At 36.1% G+C, this 14,451-nt stretch overlaps 2 protein-coding genes and 1 long non-coding RNA gene across 3 annotated transcripts in view; 1 reads left to right on the forward strand and 2 right to left on the reverse strand.

The window, feature by feature from the left end:
- Positions 1-1,868, reverse strand: part of crbn (cereblon) — an 11,361-nt gene extending 9,493 nt beyond the window's left edge. The window contains exons 1-3 of the mRNA XM_014009093.1: positions 1,776-1,868; positions 1,386-1,498; positions 1,075-1,277 (exon numbers count right to left, since the gene is read on the reverse strand). Of these exons, the coding sequence (XP_013864547.1) occupies positions 1,075-1,277; positions 1,386-1,498; positions 1,776-1,848 (389 nt within the window). The 5' untranslated portion in view covers positions 1,849-1,868. The remainder of the gene's footprint in view (positions 1-1,074; positions 1,278-1,385; positions 1,499-1,775) is intronic.
- An 84-nt stretch (positions 1,869-1,952) lies between these two features.
- Positions 1,953-14,447, forward strand: LOC106518026 (uncharacterized). The gene is made up of 3 exons (XR_001310271.1): positions 1,953-2,015; positions 13,577-13,696; positions 14,372-14,447. It is a non-coding gene; the product is annotated as an uncharacterized LOC106518026 (long non-coding RNA).
- On the reverse strand, positions 6,747-13,384 carry pa2g4a (proliferation-associated 2G4, a). Its single transcript, XM_014009094.1, has 13 exons — positions 13,168-13,384; positions 11,517-11,645; positions 11,203-11,308; positions 10,828-10,897; positions 10,655-10,747; positions 9,574-9,637; positions 9,383-9,461; positions 8,819-8,897; positions 8,586-8,719; positions 8,400-8,494; positions 8,179-8,306; positions 8,040-8,093; positions 6,747-7,904 (listed from the first exon to the last, which is right to left on the reverse strand). Exons 1-13 carry the CDS (start codon positions 13,247-13,249, stop codon positions 7,842-7,844), a joined length of 1,176 nt encoding a protein of 391 aa, XP_013864548.1. The 5' UTR covers positions 13,250-13,384; the 3' UTR covers positions 6,747-7,841.
- Positions 14,448-14,451: the final 4 nt, after the last annotated feature.

Consider the following 14,451-nt stretch of genomic DNA (forward strand, 5'->3'; position numbering starts at 1 on the left):
AACTTTAAATTTATGATGAAATGCAATAAAATAAACAAATTTAAAAGGTGAAAGATAATAATTTTCCTGCCCCTGAGCTGTTGGCTTTAAATAACTGAGCAATTTAGTTGGATAGCACAGTATTAATGTCTGAAAATAAGCTGCTTTAAAGTCAGCATCAACCATAAACTAAATCTGCCATAATGCATACTAGCTATTTACTATAAAGTCATCAGTGAGTCAAACATTATTAAGTTTACTTTTAATATTTTGGTATTTATTTCAGATTTAGTCACTTGTACAGTTAGTTCTTATCAGTGTTTCAAAGAGGACATGTTAAAACTGTCTAGTGAAACAGCCCTTCGAGGGCCACCACCATAACGCTCATGTGGCCCTCGGTGAAAATGAGTTTGACACCCCTGATCTATTGTTATGATCTGACTGAGAGACACAACTTCCTAAATATGAATCAAAAATGTATTTTTCTAGAAATATAGCTCTGAAAAAAATTGTTAAGTCTTCTTTGTTTTTTTTAAGAAGCTAGATTTTCTTGTAATATTTTAAAGTCATTTTAATCAATACTTCATCAGTTTTTGGAAGGTCTTTTAAAGTTTTTCTTTGTATTTTCAACTAATGTTTTTGTCCAATACCTTACCAACCTTGGAGAAATGTTTTTTTGTTTGTTTTGTTTTGTTTCATCTGTGAATCATTCAGGCTGAGAATGATAAAAGTTTCCTTAACTCCTTAAAAATTAACCACTGTTGATTTACATGTAATAGACAACAGGAAAAAAAAAMCTTTAAATTTGATCTTGAGAAAGATTAAAAGTCATATGAGCTCTGCCCAAATCTTTAACAGTTTGAGCAAATTGTTTTAAACCAAGTTAATCGGCAACAAATTATTTGCTAAAAATGCAGAATTTGTAATTCTTATTCAGTGTCAGTAAAAAAATACAGCTACTCAAAAAGCAAACAAACAAAAAACTACATGTATGTGTGTAAATAAGCAGCTTTAACATCAACAAAGAAGTGCTTTCTGTTTTTAAAGCTGTGTTCCACCTATGCAAAGAGACAGAACTTTTCCATGTCTGCGGACCTGTGAGCGAGCACAGCGAAGGTTCTGTCTTTCTGGATCACGCTCCTCATCATGCTGACCTCCTGCGGTCTGAAGAGCTGCAGAGGCAGTGTCTGGCCCGGCACCAGCATCACGGCTGTGTGCGGGAGCACCGGGATGGTCTGGCAGCTGTCATCATCGTGGACTGTGCGGCCATGAAACTCCTCCATGTCTGAACCCAGGTACTGTCATCACAGAAAGAAACAGTAAACAACAACATGGTGGTGGCAGAAGGAGGGGCAACGTGCATGAATGTCAAGCAGGCTTAAGGGGAAATAGTTAAGGGAACTCACAGCATGGGATGTGGGAAGACTCTGGTCAAATGTGATGATGCTGGGCTTTTCTGMCGCTTCACTGTCTCGGTCCTCAGTCTCCATGTCATCTTCCTCCTCCTCTTCCTCATTGTCTGTCATAACAAGTGTGCAAAGACACAGTGAGGCTTGTTCTCTGTCTCCTAAACAAACACTTAGCTGCAATATTACCTTCTACGAATTTCATAATTCTTCCTTTTAAAAAGTTCAGAAAAAGAGAARAGAGAAAACGAAAGCGAATGGACCATAAATCCACCACAAGGATCTGATACACAACAGTGGCCTGTATGTATAAATGTTAGCTTTTCGTGGGAGGAGAGACCAATTTCCCGTTAACACGTCGAGCTTTGTTAGTCAAGCTTTTGTTGTTACCTGGTAAAAGCTGTAGCTGGTTTCCCATGTTGTTGTTAATGTTGTCTTCACCTCCACCCCTCTCGTCAGCCATATCCTTGTGTTTACAATGCCACCTCTTCTTCTGCCGAGTTTTCTCTGCGCGACGCCAGCATGAAGATGTCAGAGCGCCCCCTGGCGACCACTCACATCAATACAGGGAAAGTTGTGGCGCAGAGGTTTGGACAAGGCGAGCCAGCACATGAAACTTGGGCGGAAAAGGTAAAACCATTAATATAAAGCCTTTTTATTATTTATATGGGTGAAACACCCAGTTGCACTACTGTCGGCCCTTAAACCTCTAGCTGCTCGTGGTAATCCACATCATTGGAAAAAATGCAGTTGGGGATATTATTTTTCATAATTATGACATTTATTGTAAAAATACAACCCAAGGATACCGTTTGGATAAGCTCATTATTTTTAAAGGATTAAATTAATATTTTGATCCAGGAAATTTAAAGTTTTATTTAATTTCCCTTTGAGAATAATAAAGCATTTTTAATTGAATTTTTAAAAATAGAACTTGAGCCCTCCCCCCGAAAAAAAGCAAACTTAACTGGAAACCTTTGGGACAATTAACAAAGCTAAAAACTTAAGTGAAATATCAAGTGGGTTAAAAATTGAGTTGTTTCATCAAAGCTGGCCTAAAGTAGCTTTCAATACCAAATGGTATTTGTCATAATCTTGCCAATTAATTTTCCATCCAAAAATCAAAGTTTGTCAGTCTTCACACTTCACCAGTATCCCCCCCCCCCATTACTGTAGTTCAGTCAGAATGTCTTACCCACACATTAACACCCTACCTTCATACAAAAGAACCAAATATAACCACAAACTAATCCAGCAAAAGAAAAACTGAAAACTGATTGAATTTACAATTTTAACAGTGTTTATTGTTCAATACACCACATCAACAATTGTAAGTAAACAAGATGTATTATGGTCCATGAACAAAGCAGCTGCAGTTGATGACGTCATTCCAGCATCTTTGCCAGCTTCCAGAGACATCCAGCGTGCTCGGTGGCAGGTGTCTGTTTGAAATCAGGATCTGGGGCTGTTGTTTCACCACCAGCAGAGGTTTGAAGCAGTAGTCATCTGGACAGGTTCAGATGGGCCCACAGCTGACTGGGATGAGGGCTTACTTTGACCTCTGCCTCATCTTTCTCCTTTTACGCTTCAGCCTGTTTGAAGTAAACAGTATGAGAAAAACTCATTAAAGGACTTAATATTTCATACTTGATTGCATATTATATATTCCTGCCAGTAAATCCGGACTGTGTCCACAATTACCTGAAACTCTGAATTAAAGCACCAAATTAGATTTTGTATAAAATAGTATTTTATAACTTTAAGCTAAACCTGTCTTTTAAATTCAGTTCAAATCTTCATTTGTCACTGAGAAATCTAAAGCAGATGTCAAATATTTTAGATTTGACAAAAAAGGTTTGTATTTTTTTCCTGCTTGTGTGGAAGTACAAATGCCAAATAAGGACTAATCTCTAATAAGACATGTTTGACATTTTATTCTATTTGGACCAAGTGAACATTAAATGATCAAAAATGCAATTTATTAAAATATATTTACATAAAATTAAAAATATTTGTTCTTTTTATTTCTAACCCCTATTGCTGCATGATTGTTTTACTTGCCAAACCCAATAACAAAATCACAACACCTCTAGATTATAAACATAAATAAGCTTGTTAGCACAAAGTATACATTAAGGCCAGAATTATTTAACTCAATAACCAGCTGAATATATACTTCTCATAGTAGGGATGTTGACATTTCGTCAGCAGCTGCCGCCATTTTCTTCCCAAACTGCTGTGACCAGATTTTGTAAGGCTGCTCGGTGCGTTTGCTTTTAATTTCCTCCTGCTTCGTTATTTCTATGAATTTTAACAAATCGGGCTGCCGTCAGGTAGTTAGCTACAGCCTCGTCTTCCGAGTTTTTAATTTATGCATTTTGAAGAGACAATTTTTTGAAAAGAGGATCAAAGTAAATCACCTGTGTTTTTCTAGTGACCCCTTAAAGAGATAAGCTGCCATGAAGAACATTATTTTATCTGCCCTTGTTCCAAATTTGATAATGATTTGAAACATCGAAGTATGTTTTATTTAATCCGGAATAGCACTTGTTAGCAAAGTGTGTTGATGCACGTCTTCGTCACTTGACACATTTAACACGCTGTCATTGGTTGAGCTTTGTTTACAAAACAGATGTCCACATGGTTTTTAAATCGTTTTAATTTCCTTACTTTCTAAGACACATTAAGTTGATGCTACAGTTTGCCTTGTAATGTTATTTTATACCTTTTTTGCTACTTTTGAATTGGCTATTATTAAGTTTTATTAGGATACAAGATGCTTCCTACAAAACCAGAATGGGAATCTTTTCCTAAAATTTCATGGCGATATCTTGAACACTGAGGAAGTTATGAGCAAAATTAGCAAACAGCAAGGTGAAATGGTCACAAAGGCCCCATTGGTTCTGCTATGAATTGCAGCAAGAAAACATGAGCTGATTTCACCTAAAAAACCATCAATAACTTCCCTCATACTTCAGATAATCACATGAATTTGGTGTTATTTTGTATGGCTTGAAATGTTCTTTTGGAATCCGCTGTCAGATTTAATATTGGTGTAGGATTAAAAAATTATCCACATCCCTACTCATGGTATGACAATTGTTGAATTACATCTGGGAGGCTTAAATTAAATAAAAATAAGCACAATTACAGCCTATAACTCATTTCCTACACAGGTAAATCAGTCCTTGGAATTAGCTTGACTTAAGAAAAAGCAAACTCATGCCTATCAAGACAATTTGTTGAAAGCCTGGTTCACTTCTATTTAATAAGTYTGTATTTAAAGTGGCTTGGCAGAAAATGCTTACCTGCGCATACGCTTCTTCCTCCACTGGAACAGGACATTAGAACACAAAATCAAATTTTGTTAAACCTTTAACAGCATAATTAAAAAAGCAAAGACAACCTTATCACTTCCACAATACTTGAAATAATTATTAGGCTAACAAATCAGACARGTTTACTAGTAACCAGCAGAATGCATGCAGGCCTTTTTACACATTAACTAAATTAACGACTTTTAGCACATTATATAGAATTACAATAAAAGCTGCATTAAATACAGGAACAAACACATACAGCAAAAAAACAAAAATAAAAAATAGCATGTCCTTCCACCAAGCGTGGTTGTGTACTCAAGGGTGCTACAAGCTAACACTATTGTAGCAATAGCAGGAAACAAATCCCAAAATTACAAACATAACATCTGCAGCTTACCTTAGCTCTCATCGTGTGGAGAGGTTCTGTAAAACATAGAACAAATTAATAATTAGAAAATGCAGATGGCCTCCAATATTGAAGGATTAGTTTGGATTTTGTTTGCGCTGAAACACAGCATCTTACCTCAAAGCGAGAAGAGCAACGGAAAGAGGACGTGACGAAGAAAGAGTGCGGCTTTTATAAACTCGTGACGTCATATTTAAGCGCCGTTTCACGCGTGGGGAAATGTAGTTCCAACCAGATTTATAAAGCCTTAATACCTAAGGTTCCAACAGACATGTCGGCTTCATATATTGTATTTATCAATTGTTAGCAATTTTAATTAATCATTATATCATTAAAATAATAAAAACTGAATTTAATACTTCTAGAAGAAAGTTACTAACGTTTTAACAGCCGTATTATCTCAGAAATGGATGTTTTACGTTCAACTCGTTGAACTTGTTCAGCGAACTTTACAATCAATATATTTCTTCTCTTTGGCTCACTAACAAAATGTCTGCAAAACACACTACAACTGTGATTATCAACTGGTGCCTCATGCTGAAGTGTTGGTTTGACCAGTGGAGTGATATTATACAACTAAAATTATTTAGTGAATTTGAACATAAATATTTTTATCACTTTTATGATAAAAAAATCATATGAATGTAAACAAGAAAAATATATAGTTTGTACCAAATGTAATGTAGTCTCTATCATTCTTCTCAGCAACTTGTCTTGCAGGTTTTCCAAAATATTCTTGATGGATTTGAGAAAAAAAAAATCATACTAGGCTGGAAGTTGGATTATTGAAGTGGCCAACAAACTAATATGACCTAGATTTTGGATTTCCTAAATCCATGTTTGTTAAAATAACATTTTGTGCATTTAAATGTTAAACATTATCAAACTGACAAAAGAAAGACAATACCACAAAAGACCTTTGTGGACCGAGGGACTGCAACCTGCAGCTATGGGGCCACATGTGTCCCTTTGGTCCCTCTGTAGTGGATCAAAGCTTTGACCAATTATAKTATATCCACAACAGAAAATAACTTTAGCAGTTTATTCTAATTGTTGGCAAATATGTTTGAAACTACTAATACAAGGAGTGAAACATGCTTTTAGATTGAAATTTCTAGTCCAAGCAAAGAGGATCTGCTATTGGATGATTGCAAACATGGAAGAAAAAAAAGGCAAATTTGTTCCCCACAAGAGATAAATCTGACATTGAATACATTTTTTTTTAAATAATCTAGTGCATAATTATCCAGAAGTGTTTTATAATAGAGTTGTTGCAATCTGGGGGCCAATGAGTTCTGTTCATACTATTGGTGAATTTATTTAAATAAAACCTAAATTCATAAATTTAACTTGTGACAATAATTGGATGTTTGACTCCTGTTAGCTTACAAAAACTGTGGCCTCCTGAGTAATTTAGTTGAATATTCCTGGTTTAGAAAACCATTTAAAGCCTTGAATCTGTGCTCGTCATTTTAACATTTAAAGATACTGAACACAAAGCAACATACATCAAAAGCTTCTTGTTCAAATCGGCATGTTTCAGTATTCAAATCTTGAGACTGTTTCTTAATCACAAAATCAGAAATTGACAAATTAGTAAAAATATATATCCTCAAGAAAATAAAAACACAAAAATGTATGAAAACAATTTTATTTCCTCAAAGTTCCACCCCTTCAGTGGTTGAACTAAAAAGCAGGAGTTTGCTTCCCCACTAGATTTATTTCTGGACAAATGTTAACATTATCTCAGACCTCAAAATAAAACTGACATGAAATATTTCAGGTCCAGCTCTACTGAAGAATCTCTCCAAAACAGCTTTAGTCTTCATGCTTCACAAGACCAATGTTCCAGGTGTCATTGATAGAAAAGTTTATTTTTTTAAGTGGAGTACAGTTGTTTTACCATAAAAGGGAAATGGCAGTCAGTGTAGCAGTTTGTTCCCTAAAGTCAAGTTGATTTTTAAACTTTTTGTACATTTAAAAATATTCACTCTACTATTTGGGTTATTGCTTTAAAATCTAGCATGGTTAAAAAAAACTGCAGTTTAAGTCAAAATAGTTGCTATAATAGAGTTGTTACCATCTATTCATAAAATCTGGGGCAAACCATTTCCAATTTTTCATTTCTAATATCAAGTTTGGAAACTCCTTGATTTTTAATTATAATGGCTGAAAAAAAAACATAAAGTAACCCTTTACTGCATCATATTGCCAAGAAGTCACATTTTTAATTAGATGTTTAGTTAATTTCTTAAAAAAGAGAAATATATTTTTTTGAATATCTCCAAAAACAGAACTCAGCTGACTTTAAATAAATGTTTTGAGCTACAGACAAGTTTAAATGCTTCAAGAATGATGCATAATTCATCTGTTGGTCAAGCAAAGAACAGATCCACAGTATCAAACTAAATGCAATTCGTGATTCTCACAGTGAAATGTCAATTAATGTAAGCCAAGGAAGTTATTTAATAAAAAAGCTAACTTAAAGATCAACATGTTAGTTTTTATAAACAAGGATTAGTTGTTTTTGTCCTGTTTTCTATGACAGGGGGATAAAACTTGATAGTATCAAACAATGCAGTAAAGGGTTAAATTTCCATGTAGGATTTCAGAATAGTATCATCCCTTTAGGTCAAATCTACCAAATGCAAAACGAGCAGGTCCAGGAAACCATGTCGTTTTTATTCTCTTTCTTGTCTTTGGGGTCTTGCATGTGTGAAAAGGCAGTTTTTATTCCGCAGCTTCTGTGTCCTCAGTTGACTGTCCAGTTGCATTTTCTGCTGTCTTTGAGGCCTAAATGACGTAGAACAAAAGGCAGACATTAAACAAATGTGACAACAAATAATCAAAAATAAATATCAGCACTCTCAGGGCTAATGGTTTGTTGGTTCTGTGCAACACCCAGACCTTCATCATAATCAGACTTACCTTCTTTTTCTTCTTCTTCTGTGTTTTACGGCTTGCAGAGCTCTGTAGTAAAGCCTAGAAAAGAGAGAAGCTTCATAAATCAAAACGTCCCAGAACTCATTTTGGGACTGAATCTCCACAAGTGTGGAGTCGCTCTCACCTTTAGTTCTGGATCTTGAACTTCGTGCTCCGATTTGTAGAACTCGGGGTCGAGGGGTCCAGTTGTGATTCTATGAGGGCCGTTGGCCATCAGCAGCACTGTGAACTTAAACTGTGCTACAAACTCTCCTAAAAAAACAAGAACAGAGCGGAAAAAATAATAAAAACTGGTGTCCAATATGAAAACGTGAAGCACGCTTAACAGAGAAGTAAAACACTCACCCTCTTTTTCATGCAACACACTGAAGGGTTGCAGCAGCTCATGTTTGGCACACTCTACCACTCCCAGACGGGCTTTGGCCTCATCCTCAAAAGCCCTGATGGCATCAAAAAATGACGCATTTAATTTCTATTTCTTGTCAATGAAACTTTCAGCAGTGTGCAAAATGTAAAGTTTTACATTCCAACCTAAGAGTGAAGGGCATGGCATCAAAACGTCGCTCCACTTCGCTGAAGAAGGTACGAGAGGTCTTCATTTTCAAGCCGTACTGTTTATTGGGGTCCCGCTTATAAATTGTGGTCCTCAGACCTGAATCTCTGGCCTGAAAGAGAGATGAGACACTTAGCAGGATGCCCACAGTTTAAGTGCAAATCAACAAAAGAAACATGAATGTGTAAAGATGACTGAACAAGATGCTAACCTTCCCTTCACCAGTGCTAATCAAGACATCCACAGCATAAACTTCATGAACCTCAAACTCTGCCTTCTCATGGTCCTTCCTGAAAAAACAAGTACATTCACAAAAAACTTTTTATATCTTCACCATCAACCAAAACCTCATTATAATCTGTAAAGTTTACAATGTAAATAAAATTTACATGATTCAATCTAACAATTATTTTTGTCTTCATGACCTGAGTGTACTGTGATTGAAAACTAAGTTTCCATTTAATTAAACTATTTTCAAAACAATTTCAGAACGAGAACACAAACCGTTGCAGCATGAAAGGAGATTTTTGTTGTTTTGTGCAATTTTTTAAAAGATTTTAATTTGTTCAACTAAAATTAGRCTGGGGACAAGATTTTACAATTCAAACTAAATGTTGCAAACAAATAAATGTTCCTGGTTTTTCTCACTGAGATGTAAAGTTTAAGTTACTTCAAGATGACAAACACATTGTGTTTTCCTTCATAGTAAAAATTTTAAAGACGTTACTTTAAAAAAAACCTTGTGTGTTTTACTGTGTTATATTTGATAAAATACCTTTGTTGGTCTGTTGGGTTCTGGATGATGGTTTTCTCTCCATCTATGACATGCTGTTTTAACTGATGAGACAGCATACCTTTATAACAAAAAAAATTACAATCATTTAATTGAATCATCATAATTTTCCTCCTTTCAGTACACAACAAATACGCAGAAAGCCAAAAATGCACAGTCTGATAGACGTTCACCTTCAATAGGTGAGCATTTGAACGACTGTGCGATCTTGTTCCAAGCTTCTGTCACTTGAGTGTTCTGTAAGAAATAGATGTGAATAAAGAGGTCTGTTCATTTAAAAACAACTGTCGTTGGCCAAAGTGTTACACACACACAGACACACACATAAAAAAAAAACAACAACATCAAAACGAAATACTGAGTATAAGAGACAAAAAAACCTGTAAAAAATAAAGATATGACATAAAACGAAATCATTAAAAACGATGCAAAAATGTAAATTCTCATTCTGCATTAAAACCAGTGAGTACACTGCAAAAACTGTCCAACTTACCAAGTTTTAAAACCTTATATCCAGCCAGAAAGTCTTTTTGATCTTGTTTTGAGACTGATTTACTAAACAAGAACTGAAGATTATCTGTCTTGGTAGTCTGAAAATTTGACTCAAATTAAGTCAAAACTTTCTGCCAATGGAGTAGGAAATTTTACTTGGTAAGATTCTTGAAATAAGAAAAAAATTGAGTCAAATCAAGTATTTCAAGAATCTTACCAAGTAAAATTTTCTTACTCCATTGGCAGAAAATTTTCACTTAATTTGAGTCAAGTTTTCAGGCTAACAAGACAAATAATCTTACACATTCTGAAAACCAGATTATTATTCTTACACAATCAGTCCTTGTTAAGAAAATCAGTCTCAAAACAAGATCAAAAAGACTTTTTGGCTGGATATAAGGTTTTAAAACTTGGTTAGGTGGACATTTTTTGCAGTGTACAAACAAGTTTTTTTTTTAAAGATGTGATTTAAAAACATCAAGAGCTGAAGCTTGTCTGACACAGAGGAGAGCTGGTTCCCCTGTTTAGGAGCTAAAGAGCAATTTTTAAACTAATAAATATTTAGCAAATTGCTCTTGAACTAAAATAAAAAGGAGAAGGTAAAATATTATTTTTTACACATTAACAAATCTAAAGAAAAATCCAGAAAATGTGATTCAAATTAATCCAAATCTGCTCTGGATAAATATAAAACACTGCACAAGCTAGGCTTCACTATAAAGGCCAACCCATGAACCCATGTGATGACGTGTTTAAACACACCTGATTACCAGGCTTCACAAGGCGTAGAGCTGCTTCTGCACATTGATAGGCTGCTTTGATGACATCAGCCTTTCTGCCTGTGATAATGTTCTCCTGCGGAAATAAAACAGGTTAGTAAAGTTTAAACAAGAATACATAGCTTTGATAAATCTCTTATTTTTAAACACTCTCACCTTGCTGGCTCCCACAACAAAGCTATGAGCAACATTGGCAATGAAGCCATCAACGTGAACCCCGAGATCTCTGAACACAAAATAAGACGAGAGAGGGAGAGATAATCAAACAAAGGAAAATGATTATGTTCCACATTTAGTTCAAGCTCAGCTGCTACAAAAACAGCTGAGCAGGAGAAATAAAATATTAAATAAAATATCTAAAGACTAAAGAGCAAAGGCATATTCAGTACAATGTAATTTGGTATAACTAATTAATTAATTATATTCCAAGATAAAGTTTTTACCCGTTTCACTGAGTGAATCAAAAACTTGGGAAACTAAAAACACACAGGAAAAGGACAGGGTAACAACAATCCTGAACAGAGTGCCTACATTTTGACAAGATCTCCATCTTTAAGTGTGTAGTCTGGGTCACTCTTCAGGGGAGAGAAGTGGCAAACACAGTTATTAACTGAGATGCTGGTGGGAAAGGCGATGCCTAGAGGGGGAAAAAAAGTAATCATTTGAACATCATCTTAATATGCTGGAAGCATGCTTTATAAATAGATGGAGGCAGTGACATTTGTACTGTAGTCATTTTTTTTACCACATTGGCTGTCAGATGATTAAGCACATCCTGGATGTATAAAATAACATCAAATGCCCCTGATCTACCAAGATAGGGTCACCTCAGCTCATTGCCTCACCTTTCTTCATTTCCTTCTCCTTCTTGAAGACTTTTCCAGTCTCAGCCATGATATAGGCGTCTCCTAACTCACACAGGCTGAGCACAGAGAACCCGGGTTTTGCTGCATCGATGACTCGACGGAGAGCCTCTGCGGTGACACATTCAGTATGCAAATAATAAAAAGAGCAAAGAAAAGGAAAGTCGATTAGTAGAYGCACCAACGTGATTTTAATATAGAAAAGCGTCAGAAATCACACCGCTCAGATAACATTTCACAGAAAAAYGCAGCATATGGCTTATGAGTGGTCACAAATATACAGTAGTTCTAATTAAAATGACTCTATAATAACTGTGATATGCGTAATGGGACTGAACTTGACACAGAAGCTGTGCTACATTCACCTACGGTCTTGTGTTACGGTTTCATCTTTTGTGTTGTAATACCACTGAGATGGCTTTACTCCTGTAATTATCTGCAAGTACACTGCAGGTTAGCAATGTAAGCCTTGATGCAAGATACAGTCTGTCTGGTCGGACTTATTACAAAAGCAATTTCTGCTTTAAGCAGTCATTTGTGCACGTGTAATAATACGTTAAGCATCCTCGTACAGAGCAAGAGCCCTTTCACAAATGAGCCATGTAGTTTTTGGATTGTCTACTTGTCTCATATATGTCTATGTTTATGTTTTATGTGTATAAAAACACTCTTAAGGTATGTAATGTGTCTTAACAATATTATAATTGAAAAACCTAATTTAATCAATAAGCATGTCTGGATTATGGTTCAAAATGCACGGTTTGAGTGTCACAACATACCTGAATAATGTAATGTAAAATAATAATACAGGACTGTGTTATAACAGTACATTCACTGATGTGACTTTAAATCATCTTAAACTCAAAATTTAAACTGATGGCATGTCAGAAAAAACTGCAAAGAGCAGGACTAATTTATCATAATACTGAGTTTTAAACCATTAACATATGTGACAAACTTCCTAGTTTTTGTTTTATAATCTGTCTAAAAGTAAAACCAACATTATACTGCCTTTAAAAAGTTTCTTAATGGTTTACTGGATGACGTATGTCAGTTTACAATGGAAAACTTTACATTACTCCGTCTGTCAAATTTCTTAATGTATCGTTTATTACTTTTGACAGCAAATAGTTTCTGGGTAAGTTAATTTTTGTTAATTTATTGAAAAATAACAAGTGGTCGACAGCATAATGTTAAAAAATAAATATTAAACGCCAGTATGAGTTCGTTATATGACAATAACATTACACTTGGGAAAAGTAAAGGACGAACAAAGTATTGAGTCTAGCCTCATATTTGTGACTCACCCCGGTCAGCTAGTTAGCTTTTATCTGCACAGCCGCACTTCAAGCCCAGCTAGCTCGTTAGCTAGCATCCCACGTTAGTTGGAAGGCTCCCACCAGCTAAGCCTAGCCCTAACCTTGATTAGCATCGGCTAGCATGGATCGAATTRGTCAGCTAAAAGAGGAGAAGCTGCACCTGTTAGGATAGCATACGTGTGCCTCGAATGAGAAACCACATGGCAGCTGTTAACGCCGCTACCGCTGATAGTAGACCTACGTTAGCTGGCAGCACTAATACAGGCCGAAAAGGGCAACTTGTTCCGTCCGGCTAATAAACTCTATTAACTTACGGTTAGCGATGTCACCGCCCATCTTATACTTGGTGACCACCAGGTCCTCGGCTATAGTTTGCTCTTGCTCCTCGTCAGACATTTTGGCAGTGAAGATTCAGTCGCTCCTCGACCCGGGGAAGCGGCTGCACGTCTCTACTGAAAATATGCTCGGCTCAGACCGCTGCACYGAGTGCACGTTGCTGCCGCGCGAGCCTCCGGCTGCTCAGCAGGCTCCTCCCACTTCTACTCTGCTACGTCACAAGGGCCCCCAGCCCGCCAAATTACAGAGGGAGGGCAAGATGTCATCTAACCTTTTTACAGTATTCGCACATGCAAAATCGGGCACGGTATTAAAGGTCGGCGTGTAACTGTATTTTTTGTCCACCTGTTAAGTTTTTGCTAATATATATATTTAACAATTTGACAGGTGCATCATCCCAGTGAAACTTCACCTGCTACAGTCCTGGGTCACAYCCAACACAGCGCCAGAACTGAGAGCCCACTTGCCCACCTCCATACCTCATGAATGAGTGAAACAACAAAAAAAGTAAGACTATTTCACTGTGGTCGACATGTCTATGACAGGGTTCCCACGGGTCCTTGAAATCCTTGAAAGTTTGTGAATTTGAAAAATTGTTTCAAGGCCCTGGAAAGTTTGTGAAAACAGCCAAAAATTACACATCGTCCTTGAAAGTCCTTGAATGTTTTTTGGGGGATTGAAATTCTATATTCACACGACTGATTTTCATCATCTTTTAAAAGAAATTAATTATAAAATTAAATTTAAAAAAAGTACATTTGTTGAGGTGGATAACTTAGGATTACGGTAAACTGACGTCGTTTCTAACTCAACTATTATGTTGTTCAGTTTTTCATTGAATTTACATGATATTAAGAGGTAAAAAGATATTAAACCTGGAAACGTTATGCAGTAGCAGTAGGTAATTGCCCTTGCGTGTGGTTCTTTAATTTGAGGAAATTGGTACTGGAAAGTCCTGGAAAGTCCTTGAATTTGATGTTGACCAATGTGTGGGAACCCTACTATGATGCTCTTAGATGTTTTGGATTGCACATGCACAACATTAAGCATAAATAGCTGCATTTGTTAATGTTCTCCAGCTCCTGTAGTAATTCTTACTCTGCGTTTTGTTCAGAAGTGAGGGAAGATGTACTGATCAAACATATTTTTAAGTCAATGTATTTATTATGTGAACTATCTCAGTTTTATAAGTTGGAGATGCTATCCATCCATCCATCCATCCATCCATCCATCCATCCATCCATCCATCCATCCATCCATCC

Source organism: Austrofundulus limnaeus, unplaced genomic scaffold, assembly GCF_001266775.1.
Source record: "Austrofundulus limnaeus strain Quisiro unplaced genomic scaffold, Austrofundulus_limnaeus-1.0 Scaffold55, whole genome shotgun sequence".
Classification (NCBI taxonomy): Eukaryota; Metazoa; Chordata; class Actinopteri; order Cyprinodontiformes; family Rivulidae; genus Austrofundulus; species Austrofundulus limnaeus.

What these genes read in the sequence shown, in the direction of transcription:
- pa2g4a (XM_014009094.1), bottom strand. Translation starts at nt 13,249, where the DNA reads ATGTCTGACGAGGAGCAAGAGCAAACTATAGCCGAGGACCTGGTGGTC. An exon ending in GGGCGGTGACATCGCTAACC is followed by an intron (nt 11,646 to 13,167) that starts GTAAGTTAATAG and finishes GTGTCACCGCAG; the next exon opens with AGGCTCTCCGTCGAGTCATC. An exon ending in CAAATGCTCACCTATTGAAG is followed by an intron (nt 9,462 to 9,573) that starts GTGAACGTCTAT and finishes TTTGTTATAAAG; the next exon opens with GTATGCTGTCTCATCAGTTA.